The 18,796-nt window shown below is 37.7% G+C and overlaps 1 protein-coding gene across 1 annotated transcript in view; it reads right to left on the bottom strand.

Moving 5' to 3' along the window:
* Nucleotides 1-18,796, bottom strand: part of CATSPERE (catsper channel auxiliary subunit epsilon) — a 160,491-nt gene that overhangs the window by 96,463 nt on the left and 45,232 nt on the right. Inside the window, exon 7 of the mRNA XM_070384408.1 lies at nucleotides 3,246-3,323. Within this exon, the coding sequence (XP_070240509.1) occupies nucleotides 3,246-3,323 (78 nt within the window). The remainder of the gene's footprint in view (nucleotides 1-3,245; nucleotides 3,324-18,796) is intronic.

Here is an 18,796-nt window from a genome sequence, read left to right as displayed (position 1 = left end):
TGTAGGCTTTGGAAAATAGTTTGGATTTTATTCTTCATACAATGAGCAAATACTAAAGGAATTTTTAAATAAAATTTTAACTAATTTATTTTGAAACAATTTCACTCCCAAGAACTGAGTCAGCCTTCCCTAATGACAACTGCTTACATAATCTTAGTGCATTGTCAAAGCCAAGAAATCGATATTGATATAACACTATAACTTGGTTCAGTTCAGTTGCTCACTTGTGTCCGACTCTTTGCAACCCCATGACTGCAGCACGCCAGGTTTCCCTGTCCATCACCAACTCCCAGAGTTCACTCAAACTCATCTCCACTGAGTTGGTGATGCCATCCAACCATCTCATCCACTGTCGTTCCCTTCTATCCTGCCTTCAATCTTTCCTAGCGTCAGGGTCTTTTCCAAGCAGTCAGTTTTTTGCATCAGGTGGCCAAAGTATTAAGAGTTTCAGCTTCAGCATCAGTGCTTCCAATGAATATTCAGGACTGATCTCCTTTAGGATGGAATGGTTGGATCTCCTTGCAGTCCAACTGACTCTCAACTGTCTTCTCCAACACCACAGTTCAAAAGCATCAGTTCTTTGGCACTTAGCTTTCTTTATAGTCCAACTCTCACATCCATACATGACTACTGGAAAAACCATAGCCTTGACTAGATGGACCTTTGTTGACAAGTAATGTCTCTGCTTTTTAATATACTATCTAGGTTGGTCATAACTTTCCTTCCAAGGAATTAAAAGGAAATTAAAAGTTCCTTTTAATTTCATGGTTGCAATCACCATCTGCAGTGATTTTGGAGCCCCAAAAAATAAAGTCAGCCACTGTTTCCCCATCTATTTGCCATGAAGTGATGGGACTGGATACCATGATCTTAGTTTTCTGAATGCTGAATTTTAAGCCAACTTTTCCACTCTCTTCTTTCACTTTTATCAAGAGGCTCTTTAGTTCTTCTTCACTTTCCATAAGGGCGGTGTCATCTGCATATCTGAGGTTATTGATATTTCTCCCAGCAATCCTAATTTCAGTTTGTGTTTTGTCAAGCCTAGCGTTTCTTATGATGTACGCTGCATATAAGTTAAATAAGCAGGGTGACAATATATAGCCATGATGTACTGCTTTTCCAATTTGGAACCAGTCTGTTGTTCCATGTCCAGTTCTAACTGTTGCTTCCTGACCTGCATACAGCTTTCTCAAGAGGTAGGTCAGGTGGTCTGGTATTCCCATCTCTTGAAGAATTTTCCACAATTTATTGTGATCCACACAGTCAAATGCTTTGGCATAGTCAATAAAGCAGAAATAGATGTTATTCTGGAACTCTCTTGCTTTTTCCATGATCCAGTGGATGTTGGCAATTTGATCTCTGGTTCCTCTGCCTTTTCTAAAACCAGCTTGAACATCTAGAAGTTTACAGTTCACGTATTGCTGAAGCCTGGCTTGGAGAATTTTGAGCATTACTTTACTAGCATGTGAGATGAGTGCAATTGTGTGGTAGTTTGAGCATTCTTTCACATTGCCTTTCTTTGGGATTGGAATGAAAACTGACCTTTTCCAGTCCTATGGCCACTGCTGAGTTTTCAAAATTTGCTGACATACTGAGTGCAGCACTTTCACAGCATCATCTTTCAGGATTTTAAATAGCTCAACTAGAATTCCATCACCTCTACTAGCTTTGTTCGTAATGATACTTCCTAAGGCCCACTTGACTTCACATTCCAGGATGTCCGGCTCTAGGTGAGTGATCACACCATCGTGATTATCTGGGTCCTGAAGATCTTTTTTGTATAATTCTTCTGTGTATTCTTGCCACCTCTTCTTAATATCTTCTGCTTCTGTTAGGTCCATACCATTTCTGTCCTTTATCGAGCCCATCTTTGCATGAAATGTTCCCTTGGTATCTCTAATTTTCTTGAAGAGATCTCTAGTCTTTCCTATTCTCTTGTTTTCCTCTCTTTCTTTGCATTGATCACTGAGGAAGGCTTTCTTATTTCTCCTTGCTATTCTTTGGAACTCTGCATTCAGATACTTATATCTTTCCTTTTCTCCTTTGCTTTTCACTTCTCTTCTTTCACAGTTATTTGTAAGGCATCCCCAGACAGCCATTTTGCTTTTTTGCATTTCTTTTCCATGGGGATGGTCTTGATCCCTGTCTCCTGTACAATGTCATGAACCTCATTCCATAGTTCATCAGGCACTCTATCTATCAGATCTAGGCCCTTAAATCTATTTTTCACTTCCACTGTATAATCATAAGGGATTTGATTTAGGTCATACCTGAATGGTCTAGTGTTTTTCCCTACTTTCTTTAATTTAAGTCTGAATTTGGCAATAAGGAGTTCATGATCTAGGCCACAGTCAGCTCCCAGTCTTGATTTTGCTGACTGTATAGAGCTTCTCCATCTTTGGCTGCAAAGAATATAATCAATCTGATTTTGGTGTTGACCATCTGGTGATGTCCATGTGTAGAGTCTTCTCTTCTATTGTTGGAAGAGGGTGTTTGCTATGACCAGTGCATTCTCTTGGCAAAACTCTATTAGCCTTTGCCCTGCTTCATTCCATACTCCAAGGCCAAATTTGCCTGTTACTCCAGGTGTTTAATTACCATTAATTTATTTTATTCCCTCTGAAGTCATTGTCAAACAAAACAACTGACTGGTTGTCCTTCTGATTTATCAGTCTATCTCCTGTGAATTTAATTACCATGAGTCATAACAACATGCTATGAAAAACTCAGATCTAGACTAATTAAGACATAGAGAATCCTATAAGAAAACTTTTCATTTTATGTTTCTCTTCTGTACCTTTTAATTGTAACAGAAGAAAAAACTTGAATCTTGAAAGAGGTAAATTTGTAACAGATAAAAGGAAGGACTTATTTATACACTGTGTTGCACTTTATTAATCTCCAATGGTAAAGCATTCAATAAAGAACTAGACAGATTTTCGAAGGATGACTTCAAGGTAGATGCTCAAGAAACACCTTGAAAGCATTTTAATGGTCAGCCCCTTCGTGGATAATGAGGTTCACAGAAAATATGGAAAATGCTCAATAAGAATTCTAAAGAAAGATTTATAATTGTAGTGATTGAGCACAAGTTCAAAATCACTATAATGAGTAAACTAAATTTAATGGATAATTAAAATGTGTTTAGTTCTAGGCTACTTAAACTATAATAAATTATTCACAGCTCTTAAAAAAGAAATGTAGCATATTATTTTATCCATGAAAATAATAATGTTTCCACCTACTAGGGAAGGTTCATTGGCATTCCACAGCAACTCACTGGGGTCCGCGTTTTCCGGATCATATATCCATAAAACGACAATCTACAAAATAAAATGTGTTTGCATTTCTTTACATTTTGGACAAAGTTCATTTTTAGTTGTGGCAAAATATAACTGTAAAAATGTTTTAATTTGTTTTTAAAATTTCAAATATCTCAATTAAAAAAAAATCAAAATTAGTATGTGTTGTTTTTAACAAGAGAAACAATCCAAAGAATTAATAACATCCTCTACACTCCTGCTGCTGCTGCTGCTGCTAAGTCGCTTCAGTCGTGTCCGACTCTGTGCGACCCCGTAGACGGCAGCCCACCAGGCTCCCCCGTCCCTGGGATTCTCCAGGCAAGAACACTGGAGTGGGTTGCCATTTTCTCCTCCAGTGCATGAAAGTGAAAAGTGAAAGTGAAGTCGCTCAGTCGTGTCGGACTCTTCGCGACCCCATGGACTGCGGCCTACAAGGCTCCTCCGTCCATGGGATTTTCCAGGCAAGAGTACTGGAGTGGGGTGCCATTGCCTTCTCCGTCTACACTCCTGAGGTAACTAATATTAAGGCTTTATATGAATGCCTACATGTCATTTTCTGCACCCACAAATAGACACAGCAGCCTCCCCACACACTCATACACTTTTTACAAAAATGAAATTACACTGCTCATGGAGGAGGGCGTGGCAACCCACTCCAGTATTCTTGGCTGGAAAATCCCCATGGACAGAGGATACTGGTGGGCTACAGTCCATGGGGTCACACCGAGTCGGACACGACTGAGCAACTGAGCACACACACACTCGTAGTTCGCTTTTGTCGATATACCACAGGCATTTCAATAGATGTAGATCTCATTATTTTATTATTTTCTTCTTGAATAGACATTTTATTCTACTATAAAAGTACATTATATTACAAATACAGCAAAAATTGTCTCTCCCACCTTATGCTTTGTCACTTACTTCACACACCCTGCAAGTGACTACTATTGATAAGGTTTCTTCTATATTTCCATAAAATTTTTGTGCATAGCCAATGTTACTTTTCTCCATTTTATGTAAATACTAGTATATTAAATGCATTTTTGAACAAGATATTCACTTAAAGTTATATCTTTGATCTTTAAATGCTCTCATGAGTTTTTCATATTATTTCACATATTATTACAAATTATGGAGGAATCATAATTTAATAAGTAACCTACTAATAAATATTTGTTTACATCATTTTCCATTACAATCAAAGTTGGAATGAGCTACTCTGAACATATATTACTTTGTACCTTGGAGTATTCCTAAAAGGAGAATTGTTGAGTCGCAGAGAATATGCATTTGTAGTTTTTAAGGATTCTGCTAAATTATTCTCCATTGCAGTTTTAACAATGTACCCTCTCACTAGCAATGTATGAGATTTCTTCTTTTCTTCACAGCTTTCCCAATGTGATGTATTGTCATATATTTGAATATTGTCAGCCTGATGGGATGAAAAATGGTATTTTGATGCAGTTTTAATCTGCATTTCTTTTATCATGAGAAAGTTTGAGCATCTCTCCATATATTCATACTCTATTTGTTTCCTGTCTGGTGAACTATCTGTTCATTTCCTTTGCTCATTTTCTGTTGGGTTGTTGTGGTGGTGGTCATTTAGACACTAAGTCATGTCTGACTCTTTGTGACCGCATGACTGTATCCTGCCAGGCTTCTCTGTCCATGGGATTTTTCAAGGCAAAAGTACTGGAGTGGGTTGCCATTTCCTTCTCCAGGGGATCTTCCCAACCCAGGGACTGAACCCAAATCTCCTGCATTGGCAGGTGGATTCCTAAACTGCTGAGCCACCAGGAAAGCCCCATTGGGTTATTAGTCTTTTATTTACTAATTTGTAAAAGTTTTTAACCTAAGGAACATTCTCTATCTTCTACATATTGATCTGTGTGGTAGTTGCATAGACATATGTGTGTACACATGAAAACGTTTTTGTTTGCCTTAGATTCTTTATTATCCCCATACATTGCTGCCCTTCCTTCTTTCCTCTCTTTCTCCCTCCCCTTTTCCTTCCCTCCCTCCCTTCCTCCCTTTTATCTTCCCTTTACCTTTACCTTCTCTCAACCTACATAATTTAACAATTAGTATTTATTTTTCCCTATTTTTCTCCATGCTATGAATTTGCAGAGATATACACACACACATGTGTACATGTATTTTTAAAACGATGCATCTTAACATGTTCTTTTTAAAAAAAAATTGGATCACATTATACATACGTTCCACATTCTTTTTTCACTCAACTATACATCATTGAATTTCTCCAGTGTCAACTCATAATGCCTGGGCAATATTCTATGATATAGTTATATTGTAATTTATAGATCAATTTCTAGAATACTGGAGATTTGCTGTGGCTCCAGTTTTGGTTTGCTTTACCACATTACAATGCTACAAAATATGGATCATTTTCCATATAGCAGTATATACTAGAGGTTTTATTAATACTTCTGTGGAGTAGATTCCAAGGAGTGGGATTATTGACCCAAAGGGTATATATATATATATATATATATATATCTTATATTTTAATATGTTTCTGCTTTGCTCTCCAAAAATGTGAATAAGGCTCTAACTCCTCACATTTACTACCAGCAAAGCTTGAGTTGAATTCTTTGGCCTAGATCCCCTCTAGAAATAGTAACTTTCTCTTGTTCAGGTTTTACTACTGTGATATTTCATTGTTAATTTAATTTGAATTTTCCTGATGAAGTGAATTTCAGAAAAATTTCATGAAATTTTTCATGTTTGTTAGATTTGCTTTTGTGTACATAGTTTTTTTTTACATTCTTCTATTGGCACTTACCATTTTCTTATCATTTGTAAGAGCTCTTTGTTTTGTTTGGACTTTACATATGTGATCCACTGGAGAAAGGAATGGCAAACCACTTCATTATTCTTGCCTGGAGAACTCCATGAACAGTATGTAAAGGCAAAAAAATATGACACTGGAAGATAAGCCCCCCAGTTCAGTAGGAGTGTCCAATATGCTACTGGGGAAGAGCGGAGAAATAGCCCCAGAAAGAATGAAGAGGCTGGGCCAAAGCAGTAACAATGCCCAGTTGTGGATGTGACTGGTGGTGAAAGTAAGGTCTGATGCTGTAAAGAACAATATTGCCTAGGAACATGGAATGTTAGGTCCATGAATCAAGGTAAATTGGATGTGGTCAAGAAGGAGATGGCAAGAGTGAACATCGACATTTTAGGGATCGGTGAACTATAACGGATGGGAATGGGCAAATTTAATTCAGAGGACCATTATATCTACTTGTATGGGCAACAATCCAGTAGAGAAACAGTCAACAAGAGTCTGAAATGCAGTCCTTGGGTGCAATCTCAAAAACAACAGAATGATTTCGGTTTGTTTCCAAGGCAGACCATTCAATATCACAGTAATTCAAGTCTATGCCACAACTATTAATGCCAAAGAAGATGAAGTCAAATGGTTCTATGAAGACCTACGAGACCTTCTAGAACTAGCACCAAAAAAAGCTGTCCTTTTCACCACAGGGGACTAGAATGCAAAGAAGTCAAGAGATACTTGAAGTAACACGCAGTTTGGCCTTGGAGTACAAAATGAAGTAGGAAGGCTAACAGACTTTTGCCAAGAGAACACACTGATCATAGCAAACACCCTCTTCCAACAACACAAGAGACAACTCTACACATGGACATCACCAGATGGTCAACACCGAAATCAGAATGATTATATTCTTTGCAGCTGAAGATGGAAAAGCTCTATACAGTCAGCAAAAACAAGACCTGGAGCTGACTGTGGCTCAGATCATGAGCTTTTTGTTGCCAAATTCAGACTTAAATTGAAGAAAGAAGGGAAAGCCATTAGGCCATTCAGGTATGACCTAAATCAAATCCCTAACTATTATATGTAAGTGACAAATAGATTCAAGGGATTAGACCTGATAAACAGAGTGCCTGAAGAACTACAGACGGAGGTTCGTAACACTGTACAAGAGGCAGTGACTGCAACCATCCCAAAGAAAAAGAAATGTAAGAAGACAAAATAGTTGTATGAGGAGGCCTTACAAATAGCTGAGGAAAGAAGATAAGTGAAAGGCAAAGGAGAGGAGAAAGAGGAAGATATACCTAACTGAATGCAGAGTTCCACAGAAGAGCAAGGAAATATAAGAAAGCCTTAAGTGAACAATGCAAAGAAATAGAGGAAAACAACAGAATGGGAAAGACTAGAGATCTTTTCAAGAAAATTAGAGATACCAAGGGAACATTTCATGCAAAGATGGGCACAATAAAGGACAGAAACTGTGTGCACCTAATAGAAGCTGATGAGATTAAGAAGAGGTGTCAAGAATACACAGAAGAACTGTACAAAAGTCTTAATGACCCAGATAACCAAGATAGACCCAGGTGGACCCAGGTAATGATCCAGATAACCACAATAGTCACTCACCTAGAGCTGGACATCCTGGAATTGAAGTCAAGTGGGCCTTAGGAAACATTACTACGAACAAAGCTAGTAATGTGGAGGTGATGGAATTCTAGCTGAGCTATTTCAAATCCTAAAAGATGATGCTTTTGGTCCTGCACTCAGTATGTCAGTAAATTTGGAAAATTCAGCAGTGGCCACAGGACTGGAAAAGGTCAGTTTTCATTCTGTTGACTAAAAAAGATGTACAACTTGAGAGCTGAGAGTTAAGCTTTATTTGGGGCAAAATGAGGACTGTAGGCCAGGAGGCAGCATCTCGGACAGCTCTGAGAGACTGCTCCAAAGTGGCAGTGGGGAAAGGCCAATATATAAGGTTTTGGTGAAGGGGGTTCAATACCATGAAGTACTCACTTTACAAAAGGTTTTCTGTTAGTCATGAGGGTCTGATTTCACCATGAAGGGATTTAGTGCTTCTCTAGATATGAGGAGATTCAAGGATGGAGATCATAAAATCTGTTCCTAAAAACATCCAACTGTCTAAAGACCTGTCCCACCAGATGCCCTGAAGCACAGAGTGCCTCACTCCACCCTGAACTCCCTCAGGGGTTGTGGAAGGTCAACAGCTGCAGCAGCATGGGGTTCAATCTCTGTAGAGGCAAATGCCTTTGTTGTTCACTCACTGGCAATGCCCTTGATGAGTGCCAATTTGTAGCTGAAAATTCCAATCCCAAAGACAGTCAACACCAAAGAATGTTCAAACTACCCCACAATTGCATTCATTTCACATGCTAGCAAGGCAATGCTCAAAATCCTTCATGCTAGGCTAAAACAGTATATGAACTGAGAACTTCCAGATGTACAAGCTGGATTTAAAAAGGCAGAGGAACCAGAGATCAAATTGCCAACAATGTTGTATCATAGAAAAAGCAAGAAAATTCCAGAAAAATATCTACTTCTGCATTGTTGACTATGCTAAAGCCTCTGACTGTGCGGATCACAATAAACTGTGGAAAATTCTGAAAGAGATGGGAATACCAGATCACTTTACCTGCCTTCTGCAAAACCTGTATGTGGGCCAAGAAGCAATAATTAGAACCAGACATGGAACAACAGACTGATTCAAAATTGGGAAATGAGTATTTCAAGGCTGTGTCACCCTGCTTATTTAACTTATATGCAGAGTACATCATGCAAAATGCTGGGCTGGATGAAACACAAGCTGGAATCAAGATTGCAGGGAGAAGTATCAATAAACTTAGATATTCAGATGATACTACCCTAAGGGTGGAAAGTGAAGAAGAACTAAACAGCCTAAATGAAGGTGAAAGAGGTGTGTGAAAAAGCTGGCTTAAAACTCCACATTTCAAAAAGTAAGATCATAGCATCTGGTCCCACCACTTCATTGCAAATAGAAGGGGAGAAAATAGAAACAGTGGCAGATTTTATTTTCTTGGGCTCCCAAATCATTACAGATGGTGACTGCAGCCATGAAATTAAAAGACGCTTGCTCCTTGGAATAAAACCTAGATGTGACAAACCTAGATAATGTATTAAAAAGTGGAGACATCACTTTGCCAACCAAGGTCCATATAGTCCAAGCTATGGTTTTTCCAGTAGTCAGGTATGGATGTGAGAGCCAGACTATAAAGAAGGTTGAGCATCAAAGAATTGATGCTTTCAAACTGTGGTGTTGGAGAAGACTCTTGAGACTCCCTTGGGCTGCAATGAGATCAAACCACTAAATCCTAAAGGAAAATAACCCTGAAGAATCACTGGAAGGATTGATGCTGAAATTGAAACTCCAGTACTCTGGCCACCTGACACAAAGAGTTGACTCATTGGAAAAGACCCTGATGCTGGGAAAGATTGAGGGCAGGAGGAGAAGGGGGCGACAGAGGATGAAGTGGTTGGATGGCATCACTGACTCAAAGGATGTGAGTTTGAGCATACTCTGGAGGATAGTGAAGGACAGGAAAGCCAGGCATGCTGCAGTCCATGGGGTTGCAAAGAGTCTGAAATGACTTAGTGATTGAACAACAACACAGACACAGAATAATCACAATCCTCAGTCCATGAGTTACTATCATTATTGGCATGACCCTCTTTTATGCATTTAAATTTTAAATCATTTCTGGTTTCCTCAGTGTGTATGCCCAGCAGTGGGATTGCTGGGTCATATGGCAGTTCTATTTCCAGTTTTTTAAGGAATCTCCACACTGTTCTCCATAGTGGCTGTACTAGTTTGCATTCCCACCAACAGTGTAAGAGGGTTCCCTTTTCTCCACATCCTCTCCAGCATTTATTGCTTGTAGACTTTTGGATTGCAGCCATTCTGACTGGTGTGAAATGGTACCTCATAGTGGTTTTGATTTGCATTTCTCTGATAATGAGTGATGTTGAGCATCTTTTCATGTGTTTGTTAGCCATCTGTATGTCTCCTTTGGAGAAATGTCTATTTAGTTCTTTGGCCCATTTTTTGATTGGGTCGTTTATTTTTCTGGTATTGAGCTGCAGGAGTTGCTTGTATATTTTTGAGATTAGTTGTTTGTCAGTTGCTTCATTTGCTATTATTTTCTCCCATTCTGAAGGCATATATACAATGGAGTATTACTCAGCCATTAAAAAGAATACATTTGAATCAGTTCTAATGAGGTGGATGAAACTGGAGCCGATTATACAGACTGAAGTAAGCCAAAAAGAAAAACATCAATACAGTATACTAACACATACATATGGAATTTAGAAAGATGGTAATGATAACCCTGTATGCGAGACAGCAAAAGAGACACAGATGTATAGAACAGTCTTTTGGACTCTGTGGGAGAGGGAGGGAGGGGGATGATTTGGGAGAATGGCATTGAAACATGTATAATATCATATAAGAAATGAATCGCCAGTCCAAGTTCGATGCAGGATACAGGATACTTGTGGCTGGTGCACTGGGATGACCCAGAGGGATGGTATGGGGAGGGAGGTGGGAGAGGGGTTCAGGATTGGGAACACGTGTACACCCGTGGCGGATTCATGTTGATGTATGGCAAAACCAATACAATATTGTAATTAGCCTCCAATTAAAATTAAAAAAAGAAAAAAAAATTTTAAATCAGTAAAATCCAAACCAAGAATCCAGCATCCAACTCAAGACCTAGAACTTTACAGATAACTTTCATTTACCTATACATTTCTTCCTTTTCTGGTTCCCTATTTCTGCCCAGAGAGGTACTCACTTTTCTGAATTCTGTGTTTATTTTTCATTAATATGATAGTTTTTGAAACTTGATCAGATAACTCTCTGGACCTGTTGTTTTTTTCCTTCAAAATTATGTAACTAGAATTTATTCATGTTATTGCTCATAACTGAGCTCATTCATTTTTATTACTGTTAATATTCCATCATGGGAAAATACCACAATTTTTCCATTCTCCTGTTAATGGGCATTTGGGTTCTTTCTGTTTGGGATGGATGCATTTTATGAGAAGTTCTACTATGAGCTTTTTTGGAAAATGTCTCTTGATGGGTGAGTGCAAGAATTTCTCTTAAGTATATACTTAGGAGTAGAACTGCTACATTATAGAGTGTGTATGAGATAATGCAGGATCATTTCTCAAAATTTAGCCCACTGTTTCTTTTGAACACTAGGGATGTTAGCTGTGTAGTGTGATCTATGCTGTATAATTTTTCATAATTATTCATTATTTAAACTAACTTTGTTTATGGCACTTTGTAAGGAAGTTTTTTTATTTTCACATTTTCAATTATGACTTTTTTTCAGACTCTTGTTTCCAGACTTGAATAAGATTTCCATCATTTCCATGTAGTAGAGCTTCAAGATTCTGCCAACTCTCCAAATATTTTTTCATTTTCCATTAGTCTCATATGCCAATTGGAATTTTTTTCTTTTGTATGTGGTGTAAGAAAGAATTCCATTTTCATTTTCTTCCAGGAAGATAGATTATACTATATTATTCTATATTAATTTTAAGATATTTTTCAATAAAAAATTGGACTCTGGAGTCCAGTTAGAAACTTTAAAAAATGATCTTTTTAAAAGCCATTCAACCAAACTTGAAAGTGGTTCTTGATACAGGTTCTGTGTCTTGTAACATTTATTAAGTACTTTATAGTCTGTATTGCTATTAAGAATTTATAATATTGTAATTTCTTTTTCTTGTCTTATTACATTATTATGCTCAAGACATTATTAAGCAATAGTGCTAATTATCAGCATATCTGTCCAATAACCTGATTTTAATTGAATTATAAATATTTCATAACTTTTAACAATTATTATTATTTGGTAAATAAATATTTTTATTAGAATTAAGTCATTCTGTCTAAACTTGTTTTGCTTTATATTTTTATTAGGAATGGTTGTTGAATTTTAAAATCTACTTATATGATCTTATCATCTCCTTTATTGTGTTGACATTATCGATACTATTGTCAGTTTTCCTGATATTGAACCAATGTTGCATTTCCTGGAAGATACCAGACCTTTTCAATTTGTTTTTTTAATGCATTTCCAGATTCTATTTGCAGATAGTTTATGTAGAAGTTTTGCTTTTACATATACAAGTATATTGCTCTACAGTTTCTTTCATTCCTCCCTTCCTTTCTTCCTCTGCCAACTTTTGGTACTAAAAGTAGTACTGGATTCAGGAAATGAATTGGAGGTACTTTCTATCTTCTTTATATTGCATGAGGATATATTATTAGGTGCATATGGTATCATAATTTATCTTCTTTGTAGACTTTTCCTTTATCATGAAGTAATTTCCCTCTTTATGACATTGCTGTCTTTTGCGCTTCCTTGAACCAGTGAAGTTGCTCAGTTGTGTCCAATTCTTTGCGATCCCATGGACTGTAGCCTACTAGGCTCCTCCACCCGTGGAATTTACCAGGCAAGAGTACTGGACTGGGTTGCCATTTCCTTCTCCAATCTTTTGGGCTTCACATATCTTTTATTTGATATTCATATCATCACCCTAGTTTCCTTTTGATAGTATTACCCCGTTTGCATTGTTTTCTTTCCAAATTTTGTTACCTAAAAATTTTTTTTTCATTTTAAATTAGAGGATAATTACTTTATAATTTTGTGATGGTTTCTGCCATACATCAACATGAATCAGGTATACATAGGTCCCCTCCCTTTTGAACCTCCCTCCCACCTCCTCTCCATCCTAACCCCTCTAAGTTGTTACAAAGCACCAGCTTTGGGTTCCCTGTGTCATACAGCAAATTCCCACTGGGTATCTATTTTACATATATGTAAAAGGTAATACATATATTTACAAGGTAATGCATATTTTCAATGCTACTCCCTTAAATCATCCTACCCTCTCCTTCCCCATTGTGTCCAAAAGTCCATTCTTTATGTCTGCATCTCCTTTGCTACGCTGCAAGTAGAATCATCAGTACTATCTTCTTTCTAGATTCCATATTATATATATATATACACATATATGATATTTGTCTTTATCTTTCTGACTTACTTCACTCTGTACGTTCATTAACCTCATTAGAACTGACTCAAGTGCGTTCCTTTTTATAGCTGAGTAATATTCCATTGTGTATATATAACAAAACTTCTTTATCCATTCATCTGTTGATAACATCTAGGTTGCTTCCATGTCCAAGCTGTTGTAAATAAAGCTCCAGTGGATGTTGGGATACATGGGTCTTTTTCAATTATGGTTTCCTCAGGGTATATGTTCAATAGTGGGATCGCTGGGTCATATGCTAGTTTTATTCCTAGTTTTTAAAGGAATCTCCATACTGGCTGTATCAATTTGCATTCCCACCAACAGTGCAAGAGGGTTCCCTTTTCTCCACATTCTCTGCAGTATTTATTGTTTGTAGACTTTTTGATCATGGCCATTCTGACCAGTGTGAGATGATACCTCATTGTAGCTTTGCTTTTCATTTCTCTAATAATGACTGATATTGAACATCTTTTCATCTATTAGCCATCTGTATGTCTTCTTTGGAGAAATGTCTGTTTAGGTCTTCTGCCCACTTTTTGATTGGGTTTTATGTTTTTCTGGTATTGAGCTGCCTGAGCTGCTTGTATATTTTGGAGATTAATTCTTTGTCAGTTGTCTTATTTGCTTTATTTTCTCCCATTCTGAGGGTTGTCTTTTCACTTTGTTTATTGTATGCAGGTCAGGAAGCAACAGTTAGAACTGGACATGGAACAACAGACTGGTTCCAAATAGGAAAAAGAGTTCGTCAAGGCTGTATATTGTCACCCTGTTTATTTAACTTATATGCAGAGTACATTATGAGAAACGCTGGGCTGGAAGAAACACAAGCTGGAATCAAGATTGCTGGGAGAAATATCAATAACCTCAGATATGCAGATGACATCACCCTTATGGTAGAAAGTGAAGAGGAACTAAAAAGCCTCTTGATGAAAGTGAAAGAGGAGAGTGAAAAAGTTGGCTTAAAGCTCAACATTCAGAAAACGAAAATCATGGCATCCGGTCCCATCACTTCATGGGAAATAGATAGGGAAACAGTGGAAACAGTGTCAGACTTTATTTTTCTGGGCTCCAAAATCACTGCAGATGGTGACTGCAGCCATGAAATTAAAAGATGCTTACTTCTTGGAAGGAAAGTTATGACCAACCTAGATAGCATATTGAAAAGCAGAGACATTACTTTGCCAACAAAGGTTCGTCTAGTCAAGGCTATGGTTTTTCCTGTGGTCATGTATGGATGTGAGAGTTGGACTGTGAAGAAGGTTGAGCACCGAAGAATTGATGCTTTTGAAGTGTGGTGTTGGAGAAGACTCTTGAGAGTCCCTTGGACAGCAAGGAGATCCAACCAGTCCATTCTGAAGGAGATCAGCCTTGGGATTTCGTTGGAAGGAATGACGCTAAAGCTGAAACTCCAGTACTTTGGCCACCTCACGCAAAGAGTTGACTCATTGGAAAAGACTCTGATGCTGGGAGGGATTGGGGGCAGGAGGAGAAGGGGACGACAGAGGATGAGATGGCTGGATGGCATCACTGACTCGATGGACGTGAGTCTGAGTGAACTCCGGGAGTTGGTGATGGACAGGGAGGCCTGGCGTGCTGCGATTTATGGGGTCGCAAAGAGTCGGACATGACTGAGCGACTGATCTGATCTAATAGTTTCCTTCATTGTGCAGAAGCTTTTAAATTTAATTAGGTCCCATTTGTTTATTTTTGTTTTTATTTCCATTACTCTAGGAGGTGGGTTACAGAGGATCTTGCTGTGATTTATGTCTAAGAGTGTTCTTCCTATGTTTTCCTCTAAGAGTTTTAAAGTTTCTGGTCTTACATTTATGTCTTTAATCCATTTTATTTTTGTGTATGGTGTTAGGAATTGTTCTAATTTCATTCTTTTACACACAGCTGATCAGTTTTCCCAGCACCACTTAGCAAAGAAACTGTCTTTTCTCCATTGTATATTTTTGCTTCCTCTGTCAAAGATAAAGTGCCCATAGATGTACGGATTTGTCTCCAGGCTTTCTATGTTGTTTCATTGGTCTATAATTCTGTTTTTGTAACAGTACCATGCTGTCTTGATGACTGTAGCTTTGCAGTATAGTCTGAAATCAGGAAGGTTGATTCCTACAGTTCCAATCTTCTTTCTTAAGATTGCTTTGGTTATCAGGTCTTTTGTGTTTCCATACAAATTGTGAAATTATTCTTTCTAGTTCTGTGAAAAATACCACTGGTAGTTTGATAGGGATTGCATTAAATCTATAGATTGCTTTGGGTAGTATACTCATTTTCACTGTATTGATTCTTCCAATCCAATAACATGGTATATATCTCTACTTATTTGTGTTATCTTAAACAGACATCTTAAAAAGATGATATCGTTCATCAGTGTCTTATAGTTTTCTGTATACAGGTCTTTTGTTTCTTTAGGTAAATTTATTCCTAAGTATTTTATTATTTTTGTTGTAATAGTGAATGGGATTGTTTCCTTCATTTCTCTTTCTGATTTTTCATCATTAGTGTATAGGAATGCAAGGGATTTCTGTGTATTAATTTTATGGCCTGTGACTTTACTATATTCATTGATTAGCTCTAGTAATTTTCTGGTGGCATGTTTAAGGCTTTCTATGTAGAGAATCAAGTCATCTGCAAACAGTGAGAATTTTACTTCTTCTTTTCCTATCTGGATTTCTTTTATTTCTTTTTCTTTTCTGATTGCTGTGGCAAGGACTTCCAAAATTATGTTGAATAACAGTGGTAAGAATGGGCACCCTAGTTGTGTTACTCTTTAACTATATAACTTTATACACATCAGATTTATGGGATTTCTGTCATTTAGTAGATGATTTTAATCCAGTCACATTTGATTACTGAATTCATTTAAATTATTTCTTAAATTTTATTTTGTGTCAATATATTCTGTTTTAATTTCTCTTTTTCTTTTTTATTATCTCCTATTGAATTGTTAGCATTTTAAAAATTCTTCTTCCAGAACCCTACTTTTTAAAAATTATGGACTTGTTTCTATTACTTTAATAAATGTTCCTAAATTTTTTCCTTGCATATTTAATATAAGCTAATCCATATCCTCATCTTGAATACATATAAGGATCAGTTCAGTTCAGTTGCTCAGTTGTGTCCAACTCTTTGCAACCCCATGAATCACAGCACACCAGGCCTCCCTGTCCATCACCAACTCTCAGAGTTCACTCAAACTCATGTCTATCGAGTTGGTGATGCCATCCAGCCATCTCATCCTCTGTCATTCCCTTTTCCTCCTGCCCCCAATCCCTCCCAGAATCAGAGTCTTTTCCAGTGAGTCAACTCTTTGCATGACGTGGCCAAAGTATTGGAGTTTCAGCTTTAGCATCAGTCCTTCCAATGAACACCCAGGACTGGTCTCCTTTAGGATGGACTGGATGGATCTTCTTGCAGTCCAAGGGACTCTCAAGAGTCTTCTCCGACACCACAGTCCAAAAGCATCAATTCTTTGGTGCTCAGCTTTCTTCACAGTCCAACTCTCACATCCATACATGACCACTGGAAAAACCATAGCCTTGACTAGACGGACCTTTGTCGGCAAAGTAATGTCTCTCTGCTTTTGAATGTGCTATCTAGGTTGGTCATAACTTTCCTCCCAAGAAGTAAGTGTCTTTTAATTTCATGGCTGGAATCATCATCTTCAGTGATTTTGGAGCCCCCAAAAATAAAGTCTGACACTGTTTCCACTGTTTACCCACCTATTTCCCATGAAGTGATGGGACCAGATGCCATTATCTTAATTTTCTGAATATTGAGCTTTAAGCCAACTCTTTCACTCTGCTCTTTGACTTTGATCAAGAGGCTCTTTAGTTCTTCTTCACTTTCTGCCATAAGGGTGGTGTCATCTGCATATCTGAGGTTATTGCTATTTCTCCTGGAAATCTTGATTCCAGCTTGTGCTTCTTCTAGCCCAGCATTTCTCATGATGCACTCTGCATATAAGTTAAATAAGCAGGGTGGCAATATACAGCCTTGATGTACTCCTTTTCCTATTTGGAACCAGTCTGTTGTTCCATGTCCAGTTCTAACTGTTGCTTCCTGACCTGCATATAGGTTTCTCAAGAGGCAGGTCAGGTGTTCTGGTATTCCCATCTCTTGAAGAATTTTCCACAGTTTATTGGGATTCACACAGTCAAAGGCTTTGGCATAGTCAATAAAGCAGAAATAGATGCTTTTCTGGAACTCTCTTGCTTTTTCCATGATCCAGTGGATGTTGGCAATTTGATCTCTGGTTCCTCTGCCTTTCTAAAACCAGCTTGAACATCTGGAAGGATATGATGCTGCAAATCCAAATTCTCCTTCATTTTCTATTTTTGTTAGCTATTAATTTCATTTTGTTAAAAAATTAGTCATTATTTAAATATTTGACTGTCAATGCTTATTTAGATGTATTAGCATATTAAATAGTTCACTTGTTTGTTAGTTACTGCATCTGGTACTTCAGTTTTCAGTCTGAGAACTCATGTCTTGAACTGTGGAGAAAACTCCGTAAGTGAAAGTGAAAGTCATTCAGTCATGTCCCACACTCTTTGCAACCCATGGACTATACAATCCATGGAATTCTCCAGGCCAGAATACTGGAATGGGTAGCCTTTCCCTTCTCCAGGGGATCTTCCCAACCCAGGGATCAAATCCAGGTCTCCCATATTGCAGGCAGATTCTTTACCAGCTGAGCCACAAGGGAAGCCCAAGAATACTGGAGTAGGTAGCCTATCTCTTCCCCAGCAGATCTTCTTGACCCAGGAATCGAAATGGGGTCCCCTGCATGGCAGACGGATTCTTTACCAACTGAGCTATCAAGGAAGCCCTGGAGAATTCTCCATAATTATTGGAGAAAAAGAATTCTCCAATTCTTTTTTTTTCCCTTTTGGAACTCCTATCATATTTATGACAAACTGTCTTGGTCTATCCTCTATGTCTATTAACTCTTTTACATCTTTTACTTTTTATGTTCTACATTCTGCATGATTCCCATTCTGCATCACTAATTCTGCAGTTTTTTCAACTGTATCTAGTCTTCTATTTAACCTGAATTTTTATTTCTAGATGCCTATTTCTTCATCATAAGACATTTATATAGGATGCTCTTCAATGTTGTATAATTATGAATAACCCTTGTTCATGTTTCTTTCCCTTCTTTTATCTTTTGAGCAAACAAAATGTGGATTTAATAATCTTTCAAATGGTCCTCATCTTTAGTTTTGAAAAGTATAAACTTTCTGCAGTTTATATGTATATATTCCAGGCAGCATGTCTTTTCCTGTGGTTTATACCTTTTATTTTCAGATTATTTTCGGAGGGTTTGTTTTCCAAGAGAATCTTATACACGCTTGGTTATGAAATGAATTTTATAATCACCTCTGCCTAGGCCCTATGTGTTTCACTACCTGCATTTTTGAGTTTACTACTTGGCTCTAGGTTCTCCAACCTCTTGAGAGCAGTTTAACTTGGACATTCATCTGAAACTCTGTGATGGTAACTCCTTGTCTGTTTACAGTCCCCCAAAGGGTGTATCATCGTTTATTTGCAACTAGCCAGAGAGTGGAGCTTTACTAGTTTACATTGTACAGATCTT

The sequence above is a fragment of the Bos mutus genome, chromosome 16 (genome assembly GCF_027580195.1).
Source record: "Bos mutus isolate GX-2022 chromosome 16, NWIPB_WYAK_1.1, whole genome shotgun sequence".
Classification (NCBI taxonomy): domain Eukaryota; kingdom Metazoa; phylum Chordata; class Mammalia; order Artiodactyla; family Bovidae; genus Bos; species Bos mutus.
Note: the sequence above shows the minus strand (reverse complement) of the source record. Positions and strands in the feature narration are given on the sequence as shown.